At 43.0% G+C, this 27,108-nt stretch overlaps 2 protein-coding genes across 3 annotated transcripts in view; both read left to right on the forward strand.

The window, feature by feature from the left end:
• Positions 1 to 10,692, forward strand: part of si:ch211-113g11.6 (uncharacterized protein LOC559008 homolog) — a 36,871-nt gene extending 26,179 nt beyond the window's left edge. The window contains exons 11-14 of the mRNA XM_068729977.1: positions 4,813 to 4,928; positions 5,419 to 5,591; positions 6,011 to 6,066; positions 6,566 to 10,692. Of these exons, the coding sequence (XP_068586078.1) occupies positions 4,813 to 4,928; positions 5,419 to 5,591; positions 6,011 to 6,066; positions 6,566 to 6,912 (692 nt within the window). The 3' untranslated portion in view covers positions 6,913 to 10,692. The remainder of the gene's footprint in view (positions 1 to 4,812; positions 4,929 to 5,418; positions 5,592 to 6,010; positions 6,067 to 6,565) is intronic.
• A 5,097-nt stretch (positions 10,693 to 15,789) lies between these two features.
• On the forward strand, positions 15,790 to 26,960 carry tlr18 (toll-like receptor 18). 2 transcript variants are annotated; one of them, XM_068729975.1, is made up of 5 exons: positions 15,790 to 15,941; positions 16,519 to 16,604; positions 21,741 to 22,700; positions 23,164 to 24,346; positions 24,443 to 26,960. In XM_068729975.1, exons 1-5 carry the CDS (start codon positions 15,918 to 15,920, stop codon positions 24,896 to 24,898), a joined length of 2,709 nt encoding a protein of 902 aa, XP_068586076.1. In that variant the 5' UTR covers positions 15,790 to 15,917; the 3' UTR covers positions 24,899 to 26,960. The 2 variants fall into 2 exon arrangements, with proteins under 2 accessions (XP_068586076.1, XP_068586077.1); XM_068729976.1 differs by lacking the exon at positions 16,519 to 16,604 and having other exon boundaries at positions 21,707 to 22,700.
• The last annotated feature ends 148 nt before the right edge of the window (positions 26,961 to 27,108 follow it).

The raw sequence follows: 27,108 nt of genomic DNA on the forward strand, positions 1-27,108 counted from the left end.
CCAAAAGTCGGCAGTGTAGCTGGATCTGGGTGGACTGGTCTCTGCTGGAGGCCCACGCTGGAGTTTCTGCATGATTTCACCAGAATCCGACCCCGGTGGCACCGATGACAAACACTATAACTATAAATAGAAATAGACTCTTCTCTCTGGTGGTCTGGTTAAGGTGTAAAGGTCACAGAGAGGCGTCAGTATTCATTCCAGGCTGTTAAATGTTCCTCACAGCAACTTTAAGAGTGGGCCGGGTGTCAGGCGGGTTTGTTTTTGCGATGCGAACGCAAACTCCACCAGCTGGTCCGTATGTGACGCGTGCATCGATCCAAATATATTTGCTTGCCGTGGGCGCTGACTGTGGCAGCCCTCGTTTTCTCATCACGTGACCCTCTATTTGCCTGAGCTGTGAGCTGGACCTCATTCAGATGAACAGGTCGTCTCGTTGAGATCCACCTCTTTTTTGAGTAAAAGAGTCAACGCGCACAGCGACGAGGCCGATCGACGCTCGAGTAGAGCGACGGGACCGTGGGCGCCGTGCATGAGGGCGCCTCGTGACAGAACGCTGCGGGATTTGACACAGTTAATTCCTCCGTCTTCCGATCGCCAGACGGCAAATAATCCAGCAGAATCTATGCGTATAATAAGCAGCTGCTTCAATAAATGTCAGCTGGAGGACACAACACAGCTTTCATTCTCATAACACTCAATGCAGTCAGACTTGACAGGAAGTTGTTTTATTAAGACCCGATTTCACTCAAGAGGAACTCAGATGATTTTGTAGTGTCTTGGTTTTTCTCTGATTCATGTCCTCAGTCAACGGTTGGTACTTTGGGTCTTTTCATGTGGGTCTTCTCAGTTTTCCATTGGAGTCCAGGTGATGTTTACAACAATACAGCTGGAAATACAGCAATTTAAGACCTGGTCTCAAGATAGTTTAGACTAAAGATAGTTTAGAGCAAAGATAGTATAGAGCAGGGGTCTTCAACGTGTTTCAGGCCAAGGACCCCCAAACTGACAGAGAGATGGAGCAGGGACCCCCTCCTATATATATAGTGTTTTATATTAAACTGGGCCTAGTGCCATGTATAAACATATCTCTTTATTGTGCATTCAACACGAAGCTATTCAAATAATACACAGGTTCATGTATTCATGTTTTTATTTTAAAGGTACAGTGAGTATGGTGGCACTGCCATTCATAAACACACCTCGTATGATAATCATGCACACAAGATATTCAAATTTATGTTTTTATTTTAAACATAAATGTGGAAATGAAAAATAAGTGATGGAGTATTAGTACCATATGCATAAACATACCTGTTATCTTGCATACAATACTGAACTATTAACATAATGGACAGATTATTATATATATATATATATATATATATATATCAAATAGATATCAATACATAGATACATTAATAAATAAATACATACATAAATGAAATGAAATTAGTAATGATACTAACAATTGTTATTATTTCGTCCAATGCCTGCCTTTTTACAATAATGTTCCTCTACAATGACGGAGGGTTAGGGAAGGATAAACTTAAGTTAGGGTGGAATCACTCATTCCCTGCAGGTCAGCTGGTTCTGCTGACGAGCGACAGCTTGATCAAACACCGCTGGACGCCTTCTAGACTCGACCGCTGAAATCCAGCGACTGCGAGTGTGTTGTGTCGGGACCCTGAAGAGGGACACAGGATGACAGGTGTGTAGAGCTCAGTCAGTCTCTGGCAGAATAGTGAGAGATTTATTTTCCTTCGCTGACAGATTGACCACCAGAAGATGTAAAAAGCTGCTTGGACTATTATTATTTCCAGACGTGGAGCCGATGCAGCAGAGAGATCCCCTCGGGGGGGGTGGAAGCATGAGGGCCGGAGACGTACACTTGTTCCAACTCCACTCAGTGTTTGAGATCAGAAGCAATTTCTTTTTCTTTTCTTTTTTTACCTTCGCACCCTTCGACACTCGAGGTGGCAGCGGCTTAAAGGTTAGAGAGGCAAAATCCAAAAAAGGCGCTGCTTATTGTTGAGAAGCGAGTGACGGTAACTCGGTGATGTGTGGAGCTGTCAACGTAGAGAGAAGGGAAACGGACCTTTTTAACAAAAGGAGGCGAGTTTTGAATCTTTAGGCCAACGGTCAAAGCTGTGGGATAAGGAGTGTGTGTGTGTGTGTGTGTGTGCCACTGTACGGATGTTACTAGGGAACGTGTGTTTGCTGTAAAAGAATATGTGCACTCAGCAAACTCTCCCTGGATAAATAAAATCCCCCCCCCCCAAAAAAAAAAAAGATTATCTCAGCAAAAGTGGCGCGAGTTCAGCGTCGTCACCCTTCTTACTGTGCAGAATGTCGTGCTGCTATCTTTGTACTGATGCACAGTTTTGATAAAAGAGCTGAAAATAGCTGTGGACAGGATTAAAAGAATCACATGAGGATGAATTGAGGAATGGTTGTCTTTGACTACAAGAAGAAACACACACACACACACACACACACACACACAATAAAAACAACAGATTAGAAGTTTATGAAAAAGAGACGAGACAGTTTCAGGACAAAGGAAGTCTAAGTGACAGCAAGAACTTGCCGGCGTAATTACGAGTGTGAGAGTGCCTCATGGAGGGAGCATGCAGGAAATGAAGATGGGGAGATAAAAAGGCATCACTGTAATCACATTTTCACAGTGGGGAAGGTACAGAAGAAGAAAAAAGAATCATCTTTAGACGACAGAGTATGGGGTTAGAACGCCTTCCTGCAGGGAGCCTTTAAACCCGTCAAGTCATTATCCAGGAGAGGAACCAGGCGACGAGTTACCGAACGCAAATAGTAAGAGCAAGAAGAGCGTTTTCATTGGCTTTCAGTCCGATGACAAGTCATCGCACTCTGCACCAAAAAAAAAGAAAAAGAAGGTAGGCAATAAAAACAGCAGAGCACGAGGCTGTAAACAGTCTGAGAGAGAGGGAGAGAGAGATGCTGCCCTCACAGCTGAGCGAGGGCTCCAAGCTACGAGAAGGATTCCAGAATTATTTTATTTTCAAAAATCAGAGCTGCAAGCGAGACCGCGCGCTATTGACCCACATGCACAGCGTGCAGCAAAGAACCGGATTGTACCAGGCCGGTTATCGAAGAAACATTCATTCATGGGGTGACCGCGGGGAGCGGGGTCGCCTTTCAATCAGAGGGTCGGCGGTTCGATCCCCGGCTCCTGCCTCTACTAGTCTCATGTCAACGCGTCCTCGAGCAAAGACACTTAACCCCAAAAATGTCTCCCGTAGCTGCGTCTACGGTGTGTAGATAGATACTGAATTGTAAGTCGCTTTGGATAAAAGCGTCTGCTAAATGACTGTAATGTAATGTAATGAGTGAGGTGGACTTCATTTGACAAGTTGGAGCAAATATCTACACAGACGTGGTGCAAATCCACAGACACAAGTTCAAAAAAGGCACAAGAAGATGCTGTCCTTTCTAAAGAGACACTCTTATTGCTTTTGTATGGCAAGCAACCGACTGTGATCGTTGCTAACTCAACTGTGATTGCCGTAATGTGACGTAGTAGGGCGCTGCAGTTTGCTACCTTATTTTGTTGATTCATGCTCACAGTGTGTGATATCTCACAAAAAGGTATTTTCTCATTTTTCATGCTTTTTCCTCCAAATGTCCAGCAACACGCATGAAAACACACCGTGTTCAGGCAACAGAACTAATTGATTAGGGTTAAAATAACCAGTGTTTGAATCAACTGTGTGTGTGTGTGTGTGTGTGTGTGTGTGTGTGTGTGCTCACGGCAGCAGTGACAGACCTTTCTGCTCTTGCTAAACACACATCTTTGTCGATCATGCGTCTCCATTATGTCAGCCACAAAAAAAAACAACAAGATAATTGATGCAGGAAACACGCTTCCACAGCAATTGTTCCACACTTCAATGTCCAATTGGTGAGACATCTAGGCCAGCTTCTTTCTTTTCTTTTTTCTGTGTCACGAACTTGCTTAGGGAATGTGACAAGGAGGGAAACAAACCCAATTCTTTCTCAAATCAACCATGAAGGGTGGAGGCTCAGCGGTGCATGAACGTGTGGTTAACGTGCTGTGGAGGTGTTGAAGGTGCAAACCAAAGTAAAGTAATGCAGGGTGGATGCAGGGATGTAAGAAGGGAGAGACTGAGGGAACATGGGCAGCTTTTACAGCGTTAAGGATCATGTGAGCTCAATCATCTGACGACCCTCCACTGTGTCTCCTGTATGGAGGACCTGGTCTGAGGTCTTCCAGCAGTTTTGTTCACAAACATATTCTTTATTAGACTCATACAAACCAGTCGATATGCCGTGAGTTTATGGGAAATCCCTTTTTCCGTCAGGTTGGTATGTCTGCAGGAGGCTGGAATCAAAGTTGTTTGGACATTGAACGCTCCAGTCAGGAATGAAACTTTCTGCGCTTTATCCATATTTGACCCTGCATCCAAATATTGCTTGATTCATACTGCAGAGCTCGACATCCAAGGTCGAGGTTATTGTATCTCTCCGGAGCAGCTCCTCCTTCACAAGTGCTCGTTCAAAAACAAACCTCAAAAACTCCAGCCTGCCATTTTGCCTATGGCCCTCCCGGCCTACCTCGAGAGTGGAAGTCGTCCAAGTCAAAATGCATGTATTTATAAAACACTTTTGGAAACAGGCGCCGCAAAGAAAAAAAAGGAGAGAAACTGAAATTCTACAACACCGAGGAGGAGGTCTTTTTCTGTGTGTGTGCGCCGATGCAGATGCAGGTTGATGCGTCCCTACTCTCCATTTACAATGTCTTCTCCTTCTGTGTTACAGACCAAGGCAAAGTTCTCAAAGTCCTTCACAGCAGCGAGGGCGTCTTCATCATATCTCAGTACTCTCTGTTTCACAACGAGGGCCCCGTCCTGAACATGGCCATCGACTCCCAGAAGGTATGAGGAATAGTGTTTCGGGTTCAGTTGCATTTGAACCAAAAAATATACGCTTCATGAACACGTTTCATGTCAGCTAAATGTTGCACATGGTTCGATATACTACGTCTCTGACCGAATCCAAAAAAGTCCACATTCGGTGTATCAGCGGTTTGCTTAAAAGCACAATGCCAAAATCAGGTGACTGGGGTGTTCATCTTCCCGCTGGCTTTATACCAGTCTTTAGAAAATATGAAATATCTTCCAGGCATGTTCATATGTATAGATATTCCTCATTTGGTGTTTAAACTGAGGTTTTTACTGTCCCCTGATGGGTTAGAAGCTGCTTCAGAGGCTCTGCTACCCTAAAACCAACACAAATGTTCAAAAGACTGACTGCTTGTAATTATTGTGTCATAGAACTTGTCACGTTAGCAGACCGGCTGATTTATTCCAGTAATACCGGCGTACTCAGTCTATTGCATCTTCTCCCCCCCCCCCCCTCCCTCAGGGACACCTGTATGTCGGCACGGCGATGGAGGTCCAGCGGCTGCCGCTGGCTGACTGCAGTCGCTACGGCGACACGTGCAGGGAGTGCCTCCTTTCCCGGGACCCGTACTGCGGCTGGGACAGGGCCAGGAGGAAGTGCATCCCCATCCCGCCCGGATACAACGTCACCACCGGGTATGATTGGATGCCGCTGCTGCAGAGCCGTCGTCTGCAACAGCGCTGCCAGAACCTAAAATTTAAATACATAACGCCTTGTGCTCTGACTGATGGTTATTGACTGTGAGGGGATGAAACTTGTTTTTACTGTTAAGAAATTCCTGTTTGGCTTGGTTAGTAAATTGCTTTGGCTTTAATATATCTTGTGTATTTCCAATTTTCGGAGAAGATATGCAAATCAATCGATGTGCTGCAGCGAGCCTCTGACTCCTTCCTCTCTTGCCTCCCTGACATTGTTGAACGATTTGTCTGTGCCTGTTTTTTAATTTGCGAGTAACAGTGGGTTGATGTTGGCGGCTCTTAAGCCATTTGTGAGACTGTTTAATGCTGCTAATTTGTCCCCTCTATTATTATTATTATTATTATTATTATTACAGGACACTCATTCAGAACCTGGACCAGTCAAACTCCTCGGTTTGTGGGGAAGCTGCTGGTGAGCCCTTATCTGCTCTCTCCTACTCTCTCTCTCTCTCTCTCTCTGTACATCTCAATTAAACCAAAATAGGAACCTTTTCTGAGCAGTAAAAAAGATGATTATCATATAATTGAGCAGAGTCCAAAAACCCACAGGGAGAATTCTCTTCTTTTTTTTTTAACATCATGGCCTGCCCTGTTTTAGCTCAAAACACCAGTTATAACCTCAACTAATCGTGACAGTTACTCCCCTCTGGAGGGACGGCGGTCTGATTTTAACACTGCTCTTATTTCCAGCTGTGTCAGTGATGCCACAGGTCCTGTGACAAGGTCTATCTATTTTATATTAAGGAGTACTAGCTAGGTGTTCTGATCTTTCACTAAGATCTTGGAGCAAAGTTTCACACAATATGCTTTTATCTTATTTACTCTAATCACAAATGACGATCAGAAGTACAATCAATATTCACAATATGAAAGGATTATTTTGCCATAAAAAAATGTCTTTGTCCCTCCAGCTCTGAAGCAGCGTCGCACTTCCCCCAGAGAAGTGATGGTGCAGTCCAACACCTCCATCTTTCTCCCTTGCCCCGTGCGCTCCTTCCACGCCACCTACCGCTGGGAGAAAGACAACTGCGTCAAGAACTATCCCTGCCTCTTCTCCGGGGACTTCTGCGTCCTGGGACCGGCCGTCGACACGCCCCTGAGGGAAGGCGTCTTCCGCTGCATGGCCACCGAGGACGGGTTCAAGGTGGAGGTCATCTCCTTCAGGCTGGTGAACAACGGCAGGCTCCTGGCCGCCTCCCTGGCCTCCACTTTGGGGCCGTCGCTCCTGCTCGCCATGGCCACCCTGTGGCTCCATTAACCGCAGCTACCGCTAATGCTAACCCCCTCATCCTTTACCGGCTCCCGATGCGAGAAAGGCGAGGAGCATCCGTCAGGTGGTTAGGTTCGCAGAGCATCCAAGTACATGGTTGGGTCGGACGGTGAAAATTCACCTTTTTCACATCGATTTTTAGAGAAAGAGTCAAAATTCTGTGTTTTTTCTTGCATAAAGCAACATATCAGCAGCTATCTTGATAAGTTCAGAACTTTGAAATTCATACTAAAGTGACCAGGAGTCACTGTCCATGAATTGACACGTCTTATTAACCATAATTAGGTGCTTTGCCAACCTTTCCTCTCTGACTCAAAACATATCGTATGAGTTGGGGCGAATAAAACCACCAATACCAGGCCAATTCTTTTCACCATTCCTCTACCTATTTTCAAATTGACTTGACTGTGCTTATTTGTGAATATATAAACCTTTAATACCGCTCTTACATCTAATCATTCATCTTGTTAAACTTCATTAGGATAGCTCATTAGTACTTAGAAAAATTGTCTGGTATTGAGATTTAAAAAGCCTTAACACTTCGGGGACAAAAACTCCTAAGCACAATTTTGCAGTCGAGGCAGAATACTGCAGCCTCGGTTCGGACTCGGCGCTGTAATTAGTGCGCCCGAGTCTTAACAACATCGCTGGGAGGAAGCGTCAGCTTTTTGACAGGAAGTAGGCAGGGTGGGCAAGAGCTCATCTTCGAACATCACTGTGTCTCAGCACCTCCTCCTCAGACGAGGCAGTTTCTTGCGTCTTTTTATCAGATGGTATCAAACGTCGTTATTGCGCCTTGTTCACAGCTTTGTCCGTTGTTTTTATTATTTTTTTTTTTTTTTACATGCCATCGTCTTTCCTCCTCCCCAGAGCATCAGCAACAAAACACTTAACAGCATTGCTTAATATCGGAGCAAACCGCCTTCAGAATCTTTCAACGGGAGATTCTTCAACGTAAAACCATTCAATAATTAAATGAAATCAATCAATGGCAAAGTGTTAAATCTGGATACTTTCTGTTCGGTCATTTATCGTGGAGAGATGATGGTTGCAAGTTATATGAAACAGCATGGATGCTAATTCCAGGCGTCCCTTAGCGGAGAGCAACAACGAGGCGCTAATCTGCTGCAAATGGCTTCCGATTCAAGCCGACAATGCGTAAAGATGTGAACAAGGTGTCGCGCTATAGCAATTTCAATAAACACACACTACATTATCATAAGGGCAGACGAAGCTAAATGGAACCGCACATTAGGCTTTCATTTTATTTGTTTGCTTGGAGAAAAAAAGAAAAAAAAAAAGGCTTGTACTTAGATCCGTGAAGTGTGTTCTGTATTTTATTGCTCTGCAGATGCTGATTTCTACCATTGCTGCCTACTTGTGTGACATTTTGTGTTGACCGTTAGGGTTTTCATGCCATAGTTAGAACGTGATACGTAACCATTCGCCGCTTTACCTCTTCCCCCCCCACCCCCCCAAGGACACCGGCGCAAATAGACAAGGAACCGGTTGGTACGGCAACAACAACAACCAGCGACGAGAGCAGTGGCTTTAACGGGCACAGATTGTATTGAGACCAGGAACGGTTAAAGCTGAATGTAAAAGGAAATTAGCTGTGAATGTAGCTGGACTTATATAGCACTGAAATGCCCAACAAGCTAACGCTCAACCTTGTGAATACTGATCAGCTGACTGAAGAAAGGCGGTGAATTATGCAGCGGATTAGCATGTTCTCCCGAGCTTTGAGAATCATCATTCAGCAGTGTTACATGAATGTGGCCGTGCCGAGCCTTCCGCCGTGGCAGAGATGTCATTAATAGCCAATTAGACAAAAAAAAGGAGCCAACTCCTCACTCGACGTATTAAAGAATTTATTTCATAGGAGCTGCGAGCGTGTTCTCAGCTGTGAACATCTCAAGGAAGCGTCGTGTTTTTCCACTCGGCTCGGTTGCGTGTTGCTGCTCGGGGATCTGCTCGTTTTCTGCATTACAATTTTAAAACAAAGCTACGTTGTTATACCCATTTGCAAAAAAACCCCTCTCTCCTTATACATAAGACATAACGTCCTGGACAAACTGAGCGTTTGTAAACTCACAAACCCCTGACGTGCTTATTAATCGTCTTTGTGTCTCCACAGTGCCGCCACAGTTGGAAATCAACACCGGCCGAGCGCTAGTAAACATTTAGTGGAGGCTGTTGACGACGCTGTCAGAGAGCTTTGGCAGGAAACTATCTCAACATACACAGATGGGCTCAAGGTGTTTTCCTGTATAACCTCCTTTGTACATTAACTATACCTGCCGTGTGTGTTTACGTGTGATTGGACTGCTGTTCTCGCAAGCCACAATGAGAGGAGAAGCCTATGCTATCCGTTTAGGCAATTAAACTCGGTATCATAAGCTTCCTGTGTCCCGAGTCCGCACTATAGACCCAACGCAGTCGGCAGAATTTTTTTTCCCGGCATTTTAGGTTTCTGCAGACGTTTCTGAACCGAAAATATGTTTCATGAATGTTTCAGCCTCGTGTCACGCTTGCAGAAACGCACAATGCCATGTGGTTAACGTTGTAAATTGCTTGGTTAGGTTTAGGCAACAAAACTACTGCTGCTACTAATGTAACAACGTAACAGAGCGGACTTCTGGGTGAAAGCCCTGTGTTTGAACCCACCCGTCCAAAAAAATGTCCGTGTTCAACAGCTCCGCGGTTTCCAGAAACGTGCAATGCCAAAAAAAATGTTCCCAATGACAACGGGGCTGATAATCCAGTGGAGACTGTCTTCAGACTGTTCATGCGGAAGTGCTCTGAATAGTAAGCTTTTAGAGAGCATACGATTATCCTACACTGCGTTGTGTGAGTGTTCATAAACAGATGTTTGGATGTAGTTTTGCTGTCGTTAAACGCGGCCCCCAATTTACTTCAATTCATCGAGACTGTGCTCTGTTTTTTTGATTCTCCGTTCTTATAAAATTCTTATAAAATTTTCCTTTTTTCTGGTACAAAGTATTCCATTAACCGAGTACTTTACGTTGCCTAAAGTGATGGTGTTTATTTTGGCAGATGCCTGCAGTGTGGATTTGGGACTCGGGGGTTTGTTTTCTGGTCCGATAGCTGTTGCTGTGCAGAGCTGATTTTATTCCTCCTTTTTTCACGAGGAGCGGCGCTGCTCCTCCGGCAGGTAAAATCAAGCTTTCGTCGCTCAGCGACATCACGCCTTTAACTAATCGACACTTTTCAAGCTACTGCGTGGAATTAAGATTCACAGCCTTTACACCAACTCTCCAAATCTCCTCTGTGTTCAAGTCCTTGCTTTGATGTGGATGTTCACACGGCAAGCTTTATCGAAATTCAGTTATCACTCAATCACACGCGTCGATAAAGGCTCATCTCCTTCAAAGCAAGCTCTTGATTTGCCTTCAGGAAACCGGTTTAACGGATCGCGCTATCTGCTGTAAGCGAATCGACGTCGAGTGAAGCGGGGCCACTGTTTTTTGTTTGCTCTGGGGTTTTTGAGTGTCAAGTACTGTACATGATGTGTGCCCACGACTCTGTGTCTCGATATATCTAATTTTAAAAGTAACATGCCAAACTCTTATTATTAAAAAAAAAGAAAAAAAGATTTATATTGGCCAGTCGAATGCCATCTCATAACGTGTATTTTTAAAAAAGACATATCTATAGTGCAATAGATATTCATGTAACAAATCCATATTGACATGTGTTTCCCTGAACATGTGCGGTGAAAATTAATAAAATATAACTATAAAGAAATGATTTACTGTGTTTATTTGAAAGAACGAATATGAAACTGAATCATTGAATTTAGCTATCAAGGTATTTAATGAAGCAATCAAGGTATTTAATGGGCTTTTAAAGGGGTAATTCACGGATTGTATTATATAAAGGTATTATGACATAGATTAGGAGCCATACAAATGTTAATTGTTAATATTATCCCCCTTTTAAAACAATGAATTCATGCAGAAAACCCTTTCAAGAACCATTACTGCATTCAAATCCATAATTGTACTCATTAATTCATCCCATACTTTATCTGGGGTAAACCAATTAGACACTTGAGTAATTAACAATCTCAAATATATCAATTAAAATCTATTTCATTGGTTGATAAAGGGCTTTTGAAATTAAAATGTTTTTAAGGGGTTTTAGTCAACCATCTCAGATTGTTATAAGTGATAAATGCACGTAAACTTTCACACAAGCAGAATATTGTGTCACAAAATGGTTGACATGCAGTCAATGGTTCCTGTCAAGACAGGCAGGTTGCATCATCACCATCTGCTGGCCAATATTCGGTGTATTGGCAAAATATGTAATAAGACGTACCGCCCATTCAGCATCTGAAATCAACCGACATGAGTCATAAATCCAGTCTCTGCTAGTTTTCTTAAAACGTTAAGCTGATTACGCTTGTTGCAGCGTCCCTCTCCCCCGATCGATGGTGTTTTATGAGTCCAGAACCAGCAATCTTCTCCATGCATCAACACTTAATGGGGCATGGTTGTCAAACCTGTCTGCTCCAATATTCAGAGATGAAGTTACAGTACAGCCAGCAGGCTACGAGAAAACCAGGCTTTCTCAGACTGATGAATGTTTTATGGCTGAAATATCCAATTATGTTGGTTATACAGTATTTAGTGAGACTATTGAGTGAACTGAACGCACCAAGAGTCGACAGTATTTGGGAACCTGATTACATAAATGCATGCTAGTTAGCTTTGTCAAGGAGGAGGTTAATGACGTAGGTGAGAAGTGGTGAAAATTACACCAGTGTGGGCTAGTGCACCGTTTAGCACCACAGTTGCAAATACCAGCCATCCTTGCCATAGGAGGACCTTGTTGACGATAGCAGTGTCCTCTTGTTGCAACGTGTCCTCGTGCAACAGTTTTATATCTTACACAAAGTTATTTGTTATGTTTTCACACAAGCGATCATTGCACCTGCACAAGCCCCTGTTGCCTTTAGGCAACAAAACGACCCGGTTAGTTGCAGTAAAAGCTCTTGGTTTGGGTTAAAATGACTACGGACGTGGCATTACTTACGTATTGAGGTTTTATGACAAATAAGTCAACGTTGACTTCTGGATTTATATGGCTACTACTGGTAAGTACTGGGCTTTTTGTCTCACTCGTCCAACCCGACCTCGTCCCCACGTCGCTCTTTATACTACGTCACCCTTCCTGGCTCACCATTATGCATTTGTGCATTACTTATTGTAGGTATTTGAACAGTGTATGCAAAAGGCCTGCTTGTAGCAGAAAACACAACAACCTGTGGATGTGTGGTGACGTAGAAAAATAACTTTAAACTGCAGACTGTATAGAAGAAGGGGACACTGTGATGTCACCCATTGGTTTGCGGACTGCCTTGATTTTGGCATTTTGCTGTCGCCATCTTGGTTTTTTTAGCAACCAGAAGTGACACAAAAGAGTGGAGCTAACTACAACCGAACGCTGAGTTTTTTTAGTCGACCAAGATGTTACAAATTACCTTTCATGAACTTGGAACACACTGTGAAAATGTTTTAATACGAACACAAAGCACTCACAGACCGGACAACGCTACAATAGTGACCTGTCAATTACCGTGTAGCCCCGCCCCTAAAGCATCCCCTGCTTTATGGTCTGTTTGACTCTAAATGGAGCATAATGTACTAAATGAACATCATGCTGTATTGAAGAAGACTATAAACTAGAGATTGAGACCATAAACTCATGTTTACAATGTTTACTGAGGGAATAAATCAAGAGAGAAGTAGAGTCATTTTAGACTAGACTTCTATACAACCAGAGGAGTCGCCCCCTAATGGACATTAGAAAGATTGCAAGCATAAGACTCTTGGACATTAGCTTCCCTTTTCATAATCAGAGGTTTGCCACATGCTTTAAACCAATCCCAATTTTGTAAATATGGGAATTTTTTTAAAGAAGATAACAAAAGACAACATTATACAGTGTTTTGTTAGCAATGTAAATTTCTAACCTAACTCAGTCTTGAATTAACAACTTTTGCCAGCTAGATAGTTTCGCATTTTGGGAAATATGTTTATTTTCTTGTTGTCCGGGGGTGACATGAGAAGACCGCTCTCCTTCAGTAGGAGCAGCCTTTTGCAGAAGTCAATCAATCCCTGAGCTTTTGACTCAAGAACAAAGCCTCGCTTTTCAGGAAGACCCTGAGTAGGCGTCTCTATCTCGCTCTGTTAGCTCACTGTTTCCAAACAAATTGCTGCCTATCGACTCTATTCATATTTTTTGGCTGAAATAAGCAGAAGCCATTCAATACAAATCCTCCTAAATCCTCCTTTCTTGTCAATTGGTTTGGCACATCCATTGTTCTGCAGTTATCAGGAGCATACACACACACACAGAAACAGTGAAGAAGTTCACATGTCAATCTTCTCAGTGGCAAAAACAAATCAATCAATATTCCATTATAATTGTTTCCAGACGTCACGTCTCAAAACAATGAGGTAATCTGCCTGAGAAAAGAAACTGCTTCTATGGTGGGAAAGGCTTGGTTCACCCAAATAAAAACGTCTCACTTAGCTTCTTGTATCTACAGTAGCAAACACTTTCACTGGAGATATCAGTCCTCCACTGTTTTTACTCAAAATACTATTAACCAAAGAAATACATCAAAAAGTATGAAAACTGCTGATGGCAGGTTCTGGCTGAGTTCTGGTTCTTCTTGTTCTTAAAAATAAACCGACACATTTTCACTCCTCGTCAAACACCACCACTTCGTCGTCTGTGATGCTCCAGGTTCCCCACTAACATCAGTATTGGACTCCGTTCGTCACATGCATAGTAGCTTTTCAAAATAAAGGCCCATGAACGCAGGAAATGTACATTTTCCTCTCGTAACATGCATTGTGTCTTTTCAAAATAAAGGCCCATGAACGCAGGAAACGTACATTTTCCTCTCGTAACATGCATTGTGTCTTTTCAAAATAAAGGCCCATGAACGCAGGAAACGTACATTTTCCTCTCGTAACATGCATTAGGTCTTTTCAAAATAAAGGCCCATGAACGCAGGAAACGTACATTTTCCTCTCGTAACATGCATTGTGTCTTTTCAAAATAAAGGCCCATGAACGTAGGAAACGTACATTTTCCTCTCGTAACATGCATTGTGTCTTTTCAAAATAAAGGCCCATGAACACAGGAAACGTACATTTTCCTCTCGTACCATGCATTGTGTCTTTTCAAAATAGAGGCCCATGAACACAGGAAACGTACATTTTCCTCTCGTAACATGCATTGTGTCTTTTCAAAATAAAGGCCCATGAACACAGGAAATGTACATTTTCCTCTCGTAACATGCATTGTGTCTTTTCAAAATATTTTTTGTTTTTATTAGTATACATGTTAACTTAAAGAATTAAGTTTAGACGATGAAAATACTCAGGCTTCTAGAAAAAATGTGGGTTCAATAAAGTGTGTAGATTTAGTAGGAGTGTTATAAGCAACTGGAATTAAGTACGTTTATTAATAAAACAGATTTTCTCACAATTTTTTCATTTTTCTATAATTTTATATAACCTTTATTTAGCCAGAATAATATGGCAACGTAAAATAGTTTTATAAACAAGCACCACATAAAAAACAGAAAAGTTGCCAAAAGTAAAAAATTAAAACATTGAAAAACAACAACTCTAACATAAAAGAGACATCCGATTAAAAACCAACTAGACAATTGCATTGTGCAAACAATTTTCATCCAGTGTCAGACGACGTAAATTCAGTGCTCATATGATCTTTGATTCTTTTTTTTTTTTTTTTAATCTTTCACAAGGATTACATAATCTAGTTCAAAATGTTTCTGTAGCTCACACCAAGATGAGGATTCCAGACATTTTAAAGGCAGAAACTGGGTGGGTTCTTGGAATGACGCATTTAATTTGTCCGCATTGCTGAAGGTTGCAGCTAATTGCAGATTTTTCAGTAGAGAACAGAGAAAAGGAGGCACTAATGTGGCATCATACAGAACATAAGTTGATGGGGGAACAAACTTTCTCGACCCGTACCAATGTAGTGTTATCAAACAGGCTCAGAGCTGGATACTGCGTACAGGCAAAAGCTCGGTGCAACAAGGTTCTGTAAGGGAGCCCGACCTAGAGGAAGTGAATACATGCTATAAACAACCCTGTGTGTGTATGTGCAGAATGCAGAGACGAAGACAACTTCCATATTCACAGCGCATAATGTTCACTCGCGTCTCTGCCAGCTCTCCAAAATCCTGTGTATCCTCCCACGGCACGGCGTGGATACCTTCATTCATTTTTTAGGTGTCGCAACAAAGAGTTTAAAAAAGTGACAGACCTTCTGTGTTCTGGTGAGCTGGTCCACAAAGAGTGAGATCATGTGGAGAATACCTGACAACTTTTCTAGGGTATGAAATGCTCATTTAGGGACATTAGGGGACAGTTAGGATTGATAAACACTGGATATCATTGTCAAATATGTTCGTATGTATTCTATTGTTTCACCCATAACTGTTCCCCCTCCATCAATAATTCATTGTACACTCACCTGTCAGACATATTGTTTGACTGTTTACATTTCAAGCACCAGAAATGAATTCTCTTTTTTACTTCACCGAGTTAAATGCAGACATCCATATTTAAAAAAAAAAAAACTGCACAAATGAAACCAAGTCTATATCTGAATGGCTAAGAATGATGTCAACAGCACTTATGGATGTAGTGACAGGAAGACTTTCTTCCTTCTCAGAAGTCTGACACATTCCTGAGCAACGCACACACACACCCACACACACACACCCACACACACACACACACACACACACACACACACACACACAGATTAATGAAAGGCTGACAGAGAGAGAGAGAGAGAGCTGTACAAGTTGCCATAGGCTATAACTCATCCAGTGTTGACTCACTTCTCACCAAGAGTCTGACTTCGTCACATAACATTTTAACCTGAGCTGCGCGTTAAACCCGGCGAAGCGGATGAATCTGACCGCCCGTCTCAAGGTGAGTGAAGTTTAATTTGTATCTGTCGTGTCCGTTTCAAAGTTTTAGTTTTAACTCTTAAAATACAAATGATTCTAGTAAAGTTTGCTCTTCACATTCAGGACTACTTTCAGTGGATTAACACCACAAAACATCAGACGTTATTTGTGAGGTCAAACGTTACGTTCTGAAGTCTTTAGATTTAACGGCGGTAAAGCACTGAGTAAACAGAGACGTCAGACTGAAGAGAGACTCGTTAGTCATCACTGACCACAAATCTGTCATAGAGCACAAACTCATTTCAGATGTTGGCAGCCAATCAAAAGAGCGTTATCAGTTGTTATTGCTACCATTCAATATGCTTTAGACACTTAGGCCATGTTGTAAAATTGAATGTAAAACTCAATGTTGTGATTTGAAAACAACAACATTCGATTTATTAAACTCCTTGTGTCTCATTGGTGGAAGTCCAGAATGTGTTTGTTTATCAGTCATTTTACCTGTTGACAGTAACTAAGTACATTTACTCAAGTACTGTGAAGTACAAATTTGAGGTACTTGAACTTATACCATGTTCTACTTTTACTTCACTTGACAGAAAATATATTTGCGTGTAATCCACGTAATCGTGAACCAGAAAATATCAAGAGCGTTCTGCTGTGGGAGGAGATCGGGGACGGATGGGTGAGTCCAAAATCACCGGACTTTCACCCAGGACTCCACTGTTAGTGTGTCACGCGTGAAACCAGATGTCGATGTTAATTTACTCGTCATATAAGTTCCCATACTCAAGTATTGCCACATCCATAGTTATTTGAACCCAAGCTACGGTCATTAAACCCGAGCCTGGAGCAATGCTTTCAAACTGAACAGGTCCTTGATGAGTCCTGGTACGAAATGAGTGGGAACCCTGAATGTCTTTAATTCACAAAAATCTAAATTGCATCCAGAAAGGCCTCCAAAAGGAAACAATGCTTGGTAGAGAACAAAGTGTACTGCGTGTGAGTTGACTCCACCTATATTGTCCTGTGCTTTGTGCTGTGTAACATAATTAGTGAACGCGTAATCAATACCAGAACAAGTGGAGCCACGGGCCTGCATTCTTTTTCAGTTATAATAAACTATGACAAATAAATCCCTTGAAAAGCACCGGAGCCTTGGCCTTAACTTCTGCTCGCTCTCAATAAAACCCAGAGTTTATCACTCTCTAAAATGGTTTTATGTCAACAAGTTCCGTTCCCCACGGTGTTGTCGAGGAAAGGCCACAGACATGCTCAGCCAGGTCCCAACAGCCGCACTGAACCGCCGGAAATGAGCCAATTTACCGCTGGAGCTTCACAGGTGCCAAGAATTAAGCACACTGATTGCCCGAGGAGACGGTTATCTTAAAAGATAAGACCGGTGTTAGTTTATGTTTCTATTTTTATCAACAAATTCCATCATAAGACCCAACCCAACAATTAATATATAATATAATGTGAGATTAGAAGAAGGTGATGGGAAAGCTATTAGTTTTACGGGTATTTGGGCATAAAAAAACTAGTATTGGACTTATTTAAATTATGATCTGATGATGACGCTACATCAAGACTCTGGGGATCGATAATTATTGCATTCTGTAGGGGAACATGGACGTCTGTACCAAGTTTACTGGCAATCCAGCCACTATGTGTCAAGTGATTTCATTCTAGAACAAGTGTGAACTGACAGCTGATCAGGCAACCGATGCCCAACGTTGCTAGAGGCACACACTCCTATGATGTGGCTTAAAAGATAAAATAGGCACAAAGCCTAATCCTGTCATCGCCTACATGTTTCATGGACGTGACATCGAGTACGTTGCTAGTGCAATCCCTGAGACTGATGGGTAGAACTCATGAAAGAGCTGCTTTTTCATTACCACCACTTAAGTGCCCTTTAGCAATACATACAATGGTTCTTATGATATTTTACAATATTTCTCTTTTTTAGTGCATTTTCTTATGATTGTCCAGCAACACAGGTCAAATTCCCTTTGTGTTATACATACAGTAGTTTCAAAATAAAAACTTCTGTCTTCACAGGCAAAAATTGGTTTCGGCAACAAAAAGTACTTTGTTAGGTTTAATCAACCAATGTGACCGTTATTCAACCGCTTAAAACAAGTTGGTAAGACAGTGTGTGTGCTACCGTGTGATTTGACAAAATAACCAAGAATAGCCTGTTGAAAAGATCGTGGTTTGCTTGCTATGAGTCATTTTATAATAACAACTGCTGACATCCAATCCTGCGGCTTATACGTCATGCGTCATATACAGAGGCAGTGGGCAAAAGTGCTGCCAGCACATGTCAATGAAAGAGCTGTTTGCCGCCGGCTATTGACTGCTGGGTAAACATCACACACGCTGATGGAGCTCCGAGCTCGACTCAGATGACGCCGACCGCGGCGTATTAGAAAGATATCATAGTTTAATCAATAATAGAGCCCTTTATTGATTCTCTCATAGCCTGGTTGTTAATTCAGCGCAGGACTAGCGCCTCACAATGGAGCTCAAACTGCAGCGTGTGCTGCGTTGGGTCGCTATAAACCACATAGTCCCACGATACGGTATTAGAGTGTATGACTGCCTGCAGAAACCCCTTAGTCCTCCTGTGAGCTGTGAACGCGGTAAAGTAAGTACATGTGTTAAAGCTAGACGAGGATTGTTTGTATCCAGACATCACGACGAAGAAAACTTCATTTATTTTCCCAGTCATACATATTTGGCGCTGGAGAGCAGCAGCATGGGCACATCGGACTGATTTTCAAAGGGGCTAATTAAGTGTTCTTAACAGGTGGTTGATTTGCCTTAGACCCCTGCGCTCAAACACATCCAACCCTCTGACCTAACTGTCGGCGGATTTGTTGCATTGTGGGTAATGTATAGGTGCCAGGATTTGACAAAGAATCGGTACGCATGGAATAAAACAGGTTTTGGTCTTGTTTTTTTAATCAAACTGTCAATCGAGAGACAACATTTTCTGTCACTGAATTTATTGTGAAGGACAGGGAGTGTACCTTTCAAACAATGGGACTTGCTGTCACACTGAAACATTTCCAGTAGTTTTTCCTCTTCCTTCTGACTTCTTTCCTCGCGACTGACTCAGGGAGATTAAGTGTCAATTTGCATCCTTGTGTTGCAACACCAGATCAGCTGGGTGCATTCATGAACAATGGCATCGTTGCCAGGCAGGTTTTAAACGTGACAGGATTTCTGAATCTCTCGGACATATTTTCCCTCTTCTCCGCGCTCCCAGGCGTCTCTGCACCTCGTACTGTAGAAACCTGGCAGCGGGCCGAACCTGCATTGTGAAAGATATTGACCGGGAGAAGGGGCCACATGTTTTGCGAGCGTACGCTGTAAGCCGCATGTGTAGGTCTTACAGATCGTATGACCCAGAAATCTTAAAACCCTAAATGCGTGTTGACGCTGATGTGATTGCAACGTGCCCTTTTACCTCTGAAGCTGGGGAAAATGATAACCAAGGTTGAAACAGAGGACAGCCTGCAGCTTAGCCAACCTATAGTGCACGTTCCTTTGACAGATAAGGCTGCATGCACCACAGAGAAGGAAACTACACGCACATGAGTCAACTAGTAAATCCAATCCCGACACACCCTCCTGCCGGAAAGGTTAATATCAAACCAGCTGGAGGCCACGCGTGCACATTTCCGGATTCCAAACTCCATTCCAGTTGGTATTATCATGCATTATTGCACCATAACGTCTTCCAGGAATACAACACCATTTGGCTGTTTTTGTATTCCTGTAAAGACAAATTAAATAAATGTAGGTAAAAAGGATTTCTTTGCACAATCCCTCCTTTGTTGTTTTTGTCCTCTTCTTCTTTTTCTTTTTCTTTTTCGTTTTCATGGCAAAGCAGCAAGAGACGCGTACGCCACCGACTGGAGTCGTCCGATCGGTCAGCAAATTTTGGGCTGAAGTTGACATTTGTGAGCGAGACATTTTGTCTAAAAACAGTGGCGCAAGATCACAAAGACAAGAGACTGCATCAACTTTCTGACAACGTCACATTACTTATCACCAGTGACTACTTACTGGAAAAGATTAGAGGTAATAGTAACATTCAAAAGTTGCCACTAACGCCCTAAAACCCGTTTATTTTTAAATAGTCCGGGACAAGATTGTATGGATTCCCAAAGCTTCGTTATTGCCGAATATTACAAAATCATTTTACAACAGTGCATTTCATGAGCTGACTTTCTCTCGGTCAATATTATTGATGGTCATGTAATCTGCCGTCAATTTCCAGGCACAGCTGTCCACCGTTGGCCAGATTAGATAGCCGAGGAGCGTTTCTGGTTTTCCTCATTGGAGCAGCGTCACGGCTGCTGTTTTTCTCACCCAGACAGTGTTTACGTATATGTGTGTGTCGAGGAAGGAAGACGATGACCACACAGTAAACACAGGGTGACAGTAAATCATTCTAAGCGTATTGTTTTTGTATGTGCCATCTTGTAGTCATCCAGAAGAAGCTGTGAGTCATGCATGTGAGCTGCATATCAAAACAACACCAGTCGGGACAAGAATAGATCCGGCATTTAACATCACAATCCATCCCATTCCTTATTGCTCACCTCTGTAATAAATATACATCTAATGAGGGTTTTCATGTGACAACAGAATACTGTAACGTCTTATTATGTTGTGATTCATCAAGTCTGGAAAAGCTACTCTTCCACTCAGCTTAATTGTATTTTTGGCTTCTGCAAGGCAATTTTAATATCGCTCCCATCGTGAATCAAACCGAAAAATGTTATCATATTTATTGATCTCCCACTCTGACAGCTTGGACAACCACCAGAAAAACAAAAACAAAGATTACCTAAAATAAATTTAAAAAAAGAAACAGTATAGTTCAATACTACCCACATCCGCACGGACATAAATGTTTATTCAAGCCACGTCACTTCTGGACTAGATGAAACTAACAGTGTTTGTTTAACGGGGGCTATAAAGCTTGATGGCTCCTCCATGTGAGGGCCAACACAGTGTGCAGCCTTGGACCGGCAATATAAATAGGCTTAGAAGAGGGGATTTTGAAGGAGTCTGCATTAACAGCCTTAAGCAGGAAACTATTCTTGAGCGGGTAAGTACTGTGCAGTTTATACTGCAATGAGTGCTGTTGTGTGAGGGGGGGGGGGGGGGGGGCAATGAAAATGTCTATTTTATATGGATGAGTCTGTCTTTTCCACTGCAGATGTGACGCCTGAGAGCACATAATGACTGAAGGTATACGAGTGGTCTGTGAAGTCTGTTGTCTGTTTGCGAGGTTCACATACCCTGCGGAACGAACCAAAACGTCCGTTTATTCTGCAGTGGCACATTTATGATTTAATGGCAAATGACAGAAAATGGCTCAAAGGTCTTGTAGATGATCTTGTCACATCGTGCATCTTTCATCTCGATGTCTCTCAATGCTATTTTTAGGCCTGCTTTTGGGGGTTTCTTTAAACGTGTGAATGTCCTCTCGGATATGCCTTTTGCTACAGAGGCAGGTGTTGATCACTCGCTGCCCCAGCCTTACAACACAATGCTGAGTCTCCACAACCGAGAGAGGGCCTTGAGCACACAGTCATAACTGAGCAAAAACAATATTTGACTGATGGTTTCCTGTAGTATACAAGATTAGACAGACGGAAGCACTCCGACCAGTACCTATTTACTTATATATGTGCAAATGTTTCTGTGGAGTAAAGAATATAATGCCAACATTTAATCTCTCCTTTTCTTGTCTTTTACTAGTCTGACTGATGATTTGGGAATTGCTTCATTTTAGTGCTCTCCTTCTCGGAGCACTCGCATCCCCAACTCCATCCTCGCCCCGCACCACCAACACTGACGGAGGACCCTGTCGCATACACAACTTTGGCCGGGCAGCAGACTGTCTGGGAAGACAGCTCGACAGCGTCCCGTGGAGACAATTTCCGTCCACGCTGGAAGACGTAGATCTCTCCTACAACAAACTTCAAGCTGTCCACGCTGACGACTTCCTCCGCCTCACTCAGCTTCGCATCCTGAAGCTGCAGTACAATAACATTTCACACATTGACAATGATGCCTTTAAAAACAACGCGCTACTGGAGCATCTCGACATCTTCAATAACTCCCTGCAGGAAATTCCTGCCACAGCTCTGACTCCTCTTTTGAATCTGAAAGAGCTCTACATGTCCAATAACCTTTACAAACATGCAACTTTAGCGGAAAGCTTTTCCAAATTTGTTAAACTCCAAGTCCTGTCTATGGGTGGCCCTTTGGTGATGGGTCTAAATAAATCTGATTTTCAGCCCCTGAAGAACATCAGGTTACAAGGTTTTGCAATCAAATGTTCCGCCAATCTAAGTTACTACGAGCCTGGAAGTTTAGAAGTCATCCAAACAAAGCAGATGGGCTTTGATATGGCCGTAGATCAACGGCCAAATGCTCTCCCTCACATGCTACGTGACCTCGCCAACAAGACCTTCAGTGTCATCCAATTCCGCAACCTCTTTGAGTTCATGCACTACTTGGAAGAGGAGGACATTTTCCAGGGTTTACAAGACATCACAGCCCAGCAGCTCATCTTTCACAGAGGCAAATTCAATGAGAATCTCCTCAGGATGGCTTTGATAAAGTTACAAGTCACCCCCATCAAAAGGCTGAGACTTCAGTACATCGACTTCGCCCGTTCACCCACGTTTGTTGACAGCGGAGCAGGTTCCAGCATCACAGACCTGGCACTGGATAAGTTGGATCTTTGGTGAGTATCTTCTCATTTTGGGGGGCATCATGTGCCACAAAGAAATAGAATTATTTGCTGTAACTTTTGTGTACATTTTGAAAGTTCAAATGTAAAAAGTATTCACACAAAATGATAATGATAATTCAAGTGAAACCCAAAATATGTGAGATCTTAAAACCCTGCAGTTTTTCCACAAAAAAATAAGTATTTTTGCCAATTTAACCAATCCTCCAGAGCAAGCTTCCAGAACTGAACCATTTCTAATCTAATTCCTAAAACTGACCATTTGGTTTATAGCGCATTGATGTAAAGCTGACTTGTAAAATTTCCACAATTAACTGTTAAAACAAAACACCACATATGGCACACAAAGGCAATATGTTTTTCAAATTTTCAATAATCACAAAAACTTCAAAATGATCATTGGAAGTTGGCTTTACATGTGCACTTACAGAACACTACGCATCTCTATTTCTTGTAGGTATATCAGCAATCCAGATGTGCTGCGATTTGACTGGCGCTTCACCTGGTTCAACAAAATCAAGGAACTGTCGATACAGCATGTGTACTTCAACTTTGTGCCTTGCGATGCCTGGGTTGAGATGGAAGGCGTGGAGTTTCTGGATGTCTCCAACAATCGACTGGAGAACGAGTTCATCTTCAACCAGAGGTGTGATTACAAGGGCGCCGTGCCAAATCTTCACACATTCAAAATGAGCACCAACGACCTGACCAGTTTGAACGTCTTGTCATCGCTAACGAGGGAGTTCCAGCAGCTGCAGGTGTTGGATTTAAGCAACAACAAACTGGGATCTGCCGACAGTAGTCGGGACTGTGTTTGGCAAAAAAACATCACTCGGCTTATCGCTCACCACAACCCGTTCGTGAGTGAAGCCCTCCAATGTCTGCCCACTACATTGCACTACTTGGACCTGTCCTACTGCGAACTGGACCAGCTGGACATTACGTACTTTGAGAAAGCCACAGACCTAAAAGAGCTCCTGCTGAGTGGGAATAAAATCAAATTCATCCCATCCATGTGGGAAAGTCCCTCACTGCAGCTGCTAGCTTTGGATGGGAATTCGTTTGGTCTCATAAGCAGGGCATCCTTCCAGGACATGCCTCAGTTGTCTCACTTGAGGGCAGGGAACAATCCTTACCACTGCACTTGTGAGCTCCACGCTTTCGTCCAGGACACGATGTCCAATGGAAAGGTTAACCTCACGGACTGGCCTTGGAACTACAGGTGTTACCACCCAGAGGCCTTGCGCAACACAGTCATATCCAAATTCATCCCAGGTCGAGTGGCGTGCGATATCAGACTAGTTATCGTCATCTGTGTCGCCACCACGGCAGCGGTGATCTTGATATTGATGCTCATATGCTATATTTTTGACCTCCCGTGGTACACCAAAGCCACGTATCAGATCATTAGGGCCAAGTACAGAGCTCATAAGGAAAAAGCGGCTGGGGAAGGTGGGACTTTTGCTTATCACGCCTTCATATCGTACAGCCACTCTGATGCAGACTGGGTGAGGAACCAGCTCTTGCCTTGTTTGGAGAGCAATGGGAACTCCTATCGTCTGTGCATCCACGAGAGGGACTTCATGCCAGGAAGGTGGATCATCGACAACATCATTGACAACATTGAAAGCAGTCGTAAGGTACCAAAGTGTAGTTTTGCCAGAAGACAAAAATACAGAATAAAACACAATATTACGAAGCAATAATCCATGTTTTCTTTCTGTCTTCATCCTCAGGTCATATTTGTTCTCTCCCAACACTTCGTTAACAGCGAGTGGTGCAACTACGAGCTGTACTTCACTCAGCAGAGAGCAGTGGGAAAGACCTTTGGCGACGTCATACTAGTGGTGAAGGAGCCCATGGATCCCAGCTCCTTGCCCAGCAAGTACTGCAAGCTCAAGAAGATGCTGAGTACCAAGACGTACCTGGAGTGGCCCCAGCAGGTCAGCCAGCAGGCGTTTTTCTGGGCGCAGCTGAGAGGTGTCCTGGGCAATCCAACGATGACCCGGAAGAGGACGCACAGTGCTAAGAGCAGAACATCATCCGTGGGAAACGTTTCTGTGATTTTCACACCCATGGAAGATGGGAACCCAGGAGTAGCCAAATCTAATGCAGAACCCAAGAATGACATTATTAAATGGAGTAACAATGAGCTGTCAAACCAGAGACACATCCCTGTGGTTGCAATTTGACCAAAAGGTTCGAAAAATACAAATTATACAGTATTGTCTCAGTGAAGGCCTGAACCCAGGTAACCTTTTGTGCGCCGGGTTATGCCAAAGCTGGGAGCAAAAGCCACCGTCTCATTATGATGACAATAACACGATCCCCAGCCTGCCCAACGGCATTCTGTCATGTCATCCCCGAAGGGATGGGGCTGGATGCCCTCTGCTCCGCTCTCCCTCTGAGCGCCAGCTGACAGCCGCTGAAAGGCCACTGATGGGATCTCCCGTGTCGCACTCTGTTACATTCTTGGCCCTCAGAGGTATGAGATCACGAGCGTTCCAGGGCCGTGTCAAAGGCCACGCGGGACATACAGTACTTCGCAATGGGCCTCGTGCAAGTACGAACAGATTCGTACTTCTGAGGGATTTAGGAGAACTTGCATTTTTTAAAATGGAACCATTATATCTTTATTTCAGTGACAGTACGACAATTCTCATGAACCGCATGGCGGTGCGGTGGGTAGCTCTGTCGCCTCAAAGGCGCCCTCCTGTGTGGAGTTTGCACGTTCTCCCCGTCTCAGCGTGGGGTTCTCTTCCGTGCTCTCCGGCTTCCTCCCACCGTCCAAAGACATGCAGCTTACGTTAAATGATTAATCTAACTGTGTTTGCCCTGCGATAGTCTGGCGACCTGAACAGGGCGTTCCCTGCCTTCGACCCAATGTCAGCTGGGATCGGCTGCAGCCCCCGAACAAGATAAGCGGTCAAAGATAATGGATGGATGAACGTATGCTCATTTATACACAACGTTTACGTTGGTTATTTAAACAGTCATCTGAAGTTATGAGCGTCTTGTAACGTCTTTTGATTTACACTCCATGCTAGCTCTTGAGGATGGACAATGCTTAGTGACAGTTGGTCACTTGGCAAAAGTTAAGCGCATTGTATGTCAGGTATTAGAGTTTGCACTGATGATAATTTTGAAGTCTCTCTATAGATCCTTCATGTTTCAAGTTGACTGCTCCCGTATTTAACTATTACATGTATTATCACCATTTTTTTTTTTTTACTTAGTGTCGTGTGGATGAGTTGAGTTCACACTATGTCCTTTCTCATCTCTTTTCACGTTCACGTGCGGTATTGAGTCAGTGTTATGTAACAATTTAAAGACAGGTTTACGTTTCAAAGTTGTTTGTACAGTTTGCAAATGGCCAGTAGATGACACCCTTGAACTCATTATTGTCTGGTTGCAGCCCTGCAGAGAGAGAGAGAGAGAGAGAGAGAGAGAGAGAGAGAGAGAGAGAGAGAGAGAGAGAGAGAATACTGTGAGAAATATAAGGATTTAAGAGGTTTTCTTTGATCTTTTTAGCCATATACTCTAAATCTGCCACATACATGTTGGAGGAAAAGTTGTTGTGCAATACCAGGTGTCTCACGTCCACGTCCGTCCACTGTGGATCTCTGTGGATCTCTGTGGATCTCTGCGGATCTCTGCGGATCTCTGTGGATCTCTGCGGTTGGCTTTAAAAGCAGGAACCGGAGACGGTGACTTTGGTTCCCCCACACAAAAGAGAGATGAAAGGCTTCCTCTCACACATCCAGGCGGTCTCAGTTAATCAAGTCAAAGGAAGGGTTTCATCTTCACTTCTACCTCAAAACAGAGAACAGAACATCTGGCTCTGATCTCAGAGAGCTTCAGGTTCTCATTAATAATGAAGCCAAATGTGAAATTTGGGTCAAGATAATGTATTGTAATACAATATTGCGTTATGTTTTACTTTTCTGAGCCTCTGATGATCTCATACTGTAATACTGCCGCCTTCTTCTTATTTGCATTATTGTGTCAAATGCTCTTTGCTTTTTTTGAGAAATGGGGCTAATTTTTAACGAGAAGCATGCAAATATCCATAAAGCCTTTATATTGGTGATCTGGAGATACCGATGTAAATCAACTTTGCATTCTGTGACAAGAGGACTTCAGGTGTCTGCTTCTGCTTAGTGGCACTTTGTTTGAATGACGTTGGGTTTATTTGAATCATTTTATATTGAAGTAATGTTTATTATACATGTAGAAATGTGGATTGTGATGAAAAACTAGGATTTCTATAAGAGAGATATTTTTATTTTACCCAATATTGAAATATTTTTCTTCAAATAATAAAGATGTCTTTGGGGGTTTATTTCCAGGTGACATTAATGAAATAACTAATTAAAGTCAGAAATAAGTTGGAGTCAGTCCA

This window comes from Cebidichthys violaceus, unplaced genomic scaffold (genome assembly GCF_023349555.1).
Source record: "Cebidichthys violaceus isolate CVI_PGR_0920_01 unplaced genomic scaffold, fCebVio1.0.p SCAF_48, whole genome shotgun sequence".
Taxonomy (NCBI): Eukaryota; Metazoa; Chordata; class Actinopteri; order Perciformes; family Stichaeidae; genus Cebidichthys; species Cebidichthys violaceus.

Coding starts and splice junctions, on each gene's coding strand:
- tlr18 (XM_068729975.1), top strand. CDS start 15,918: ATGAATCTGACCGCCCGTCTCAAG. Junction 22,701..23,163: donor CTGGATAAGTTGGATCTTTG/GTGAGTATCTTC, acceptor TATTTCTTGTAG/GTATATCAGCAATCCAGATG. Junction 24,347..24,442: donor ACATTGAAAGCAGTCGTAAG/GTACCAAAGTGT, acceptor CTTCATCCTCAG/GTCATATTTGTTCTCTCCCA.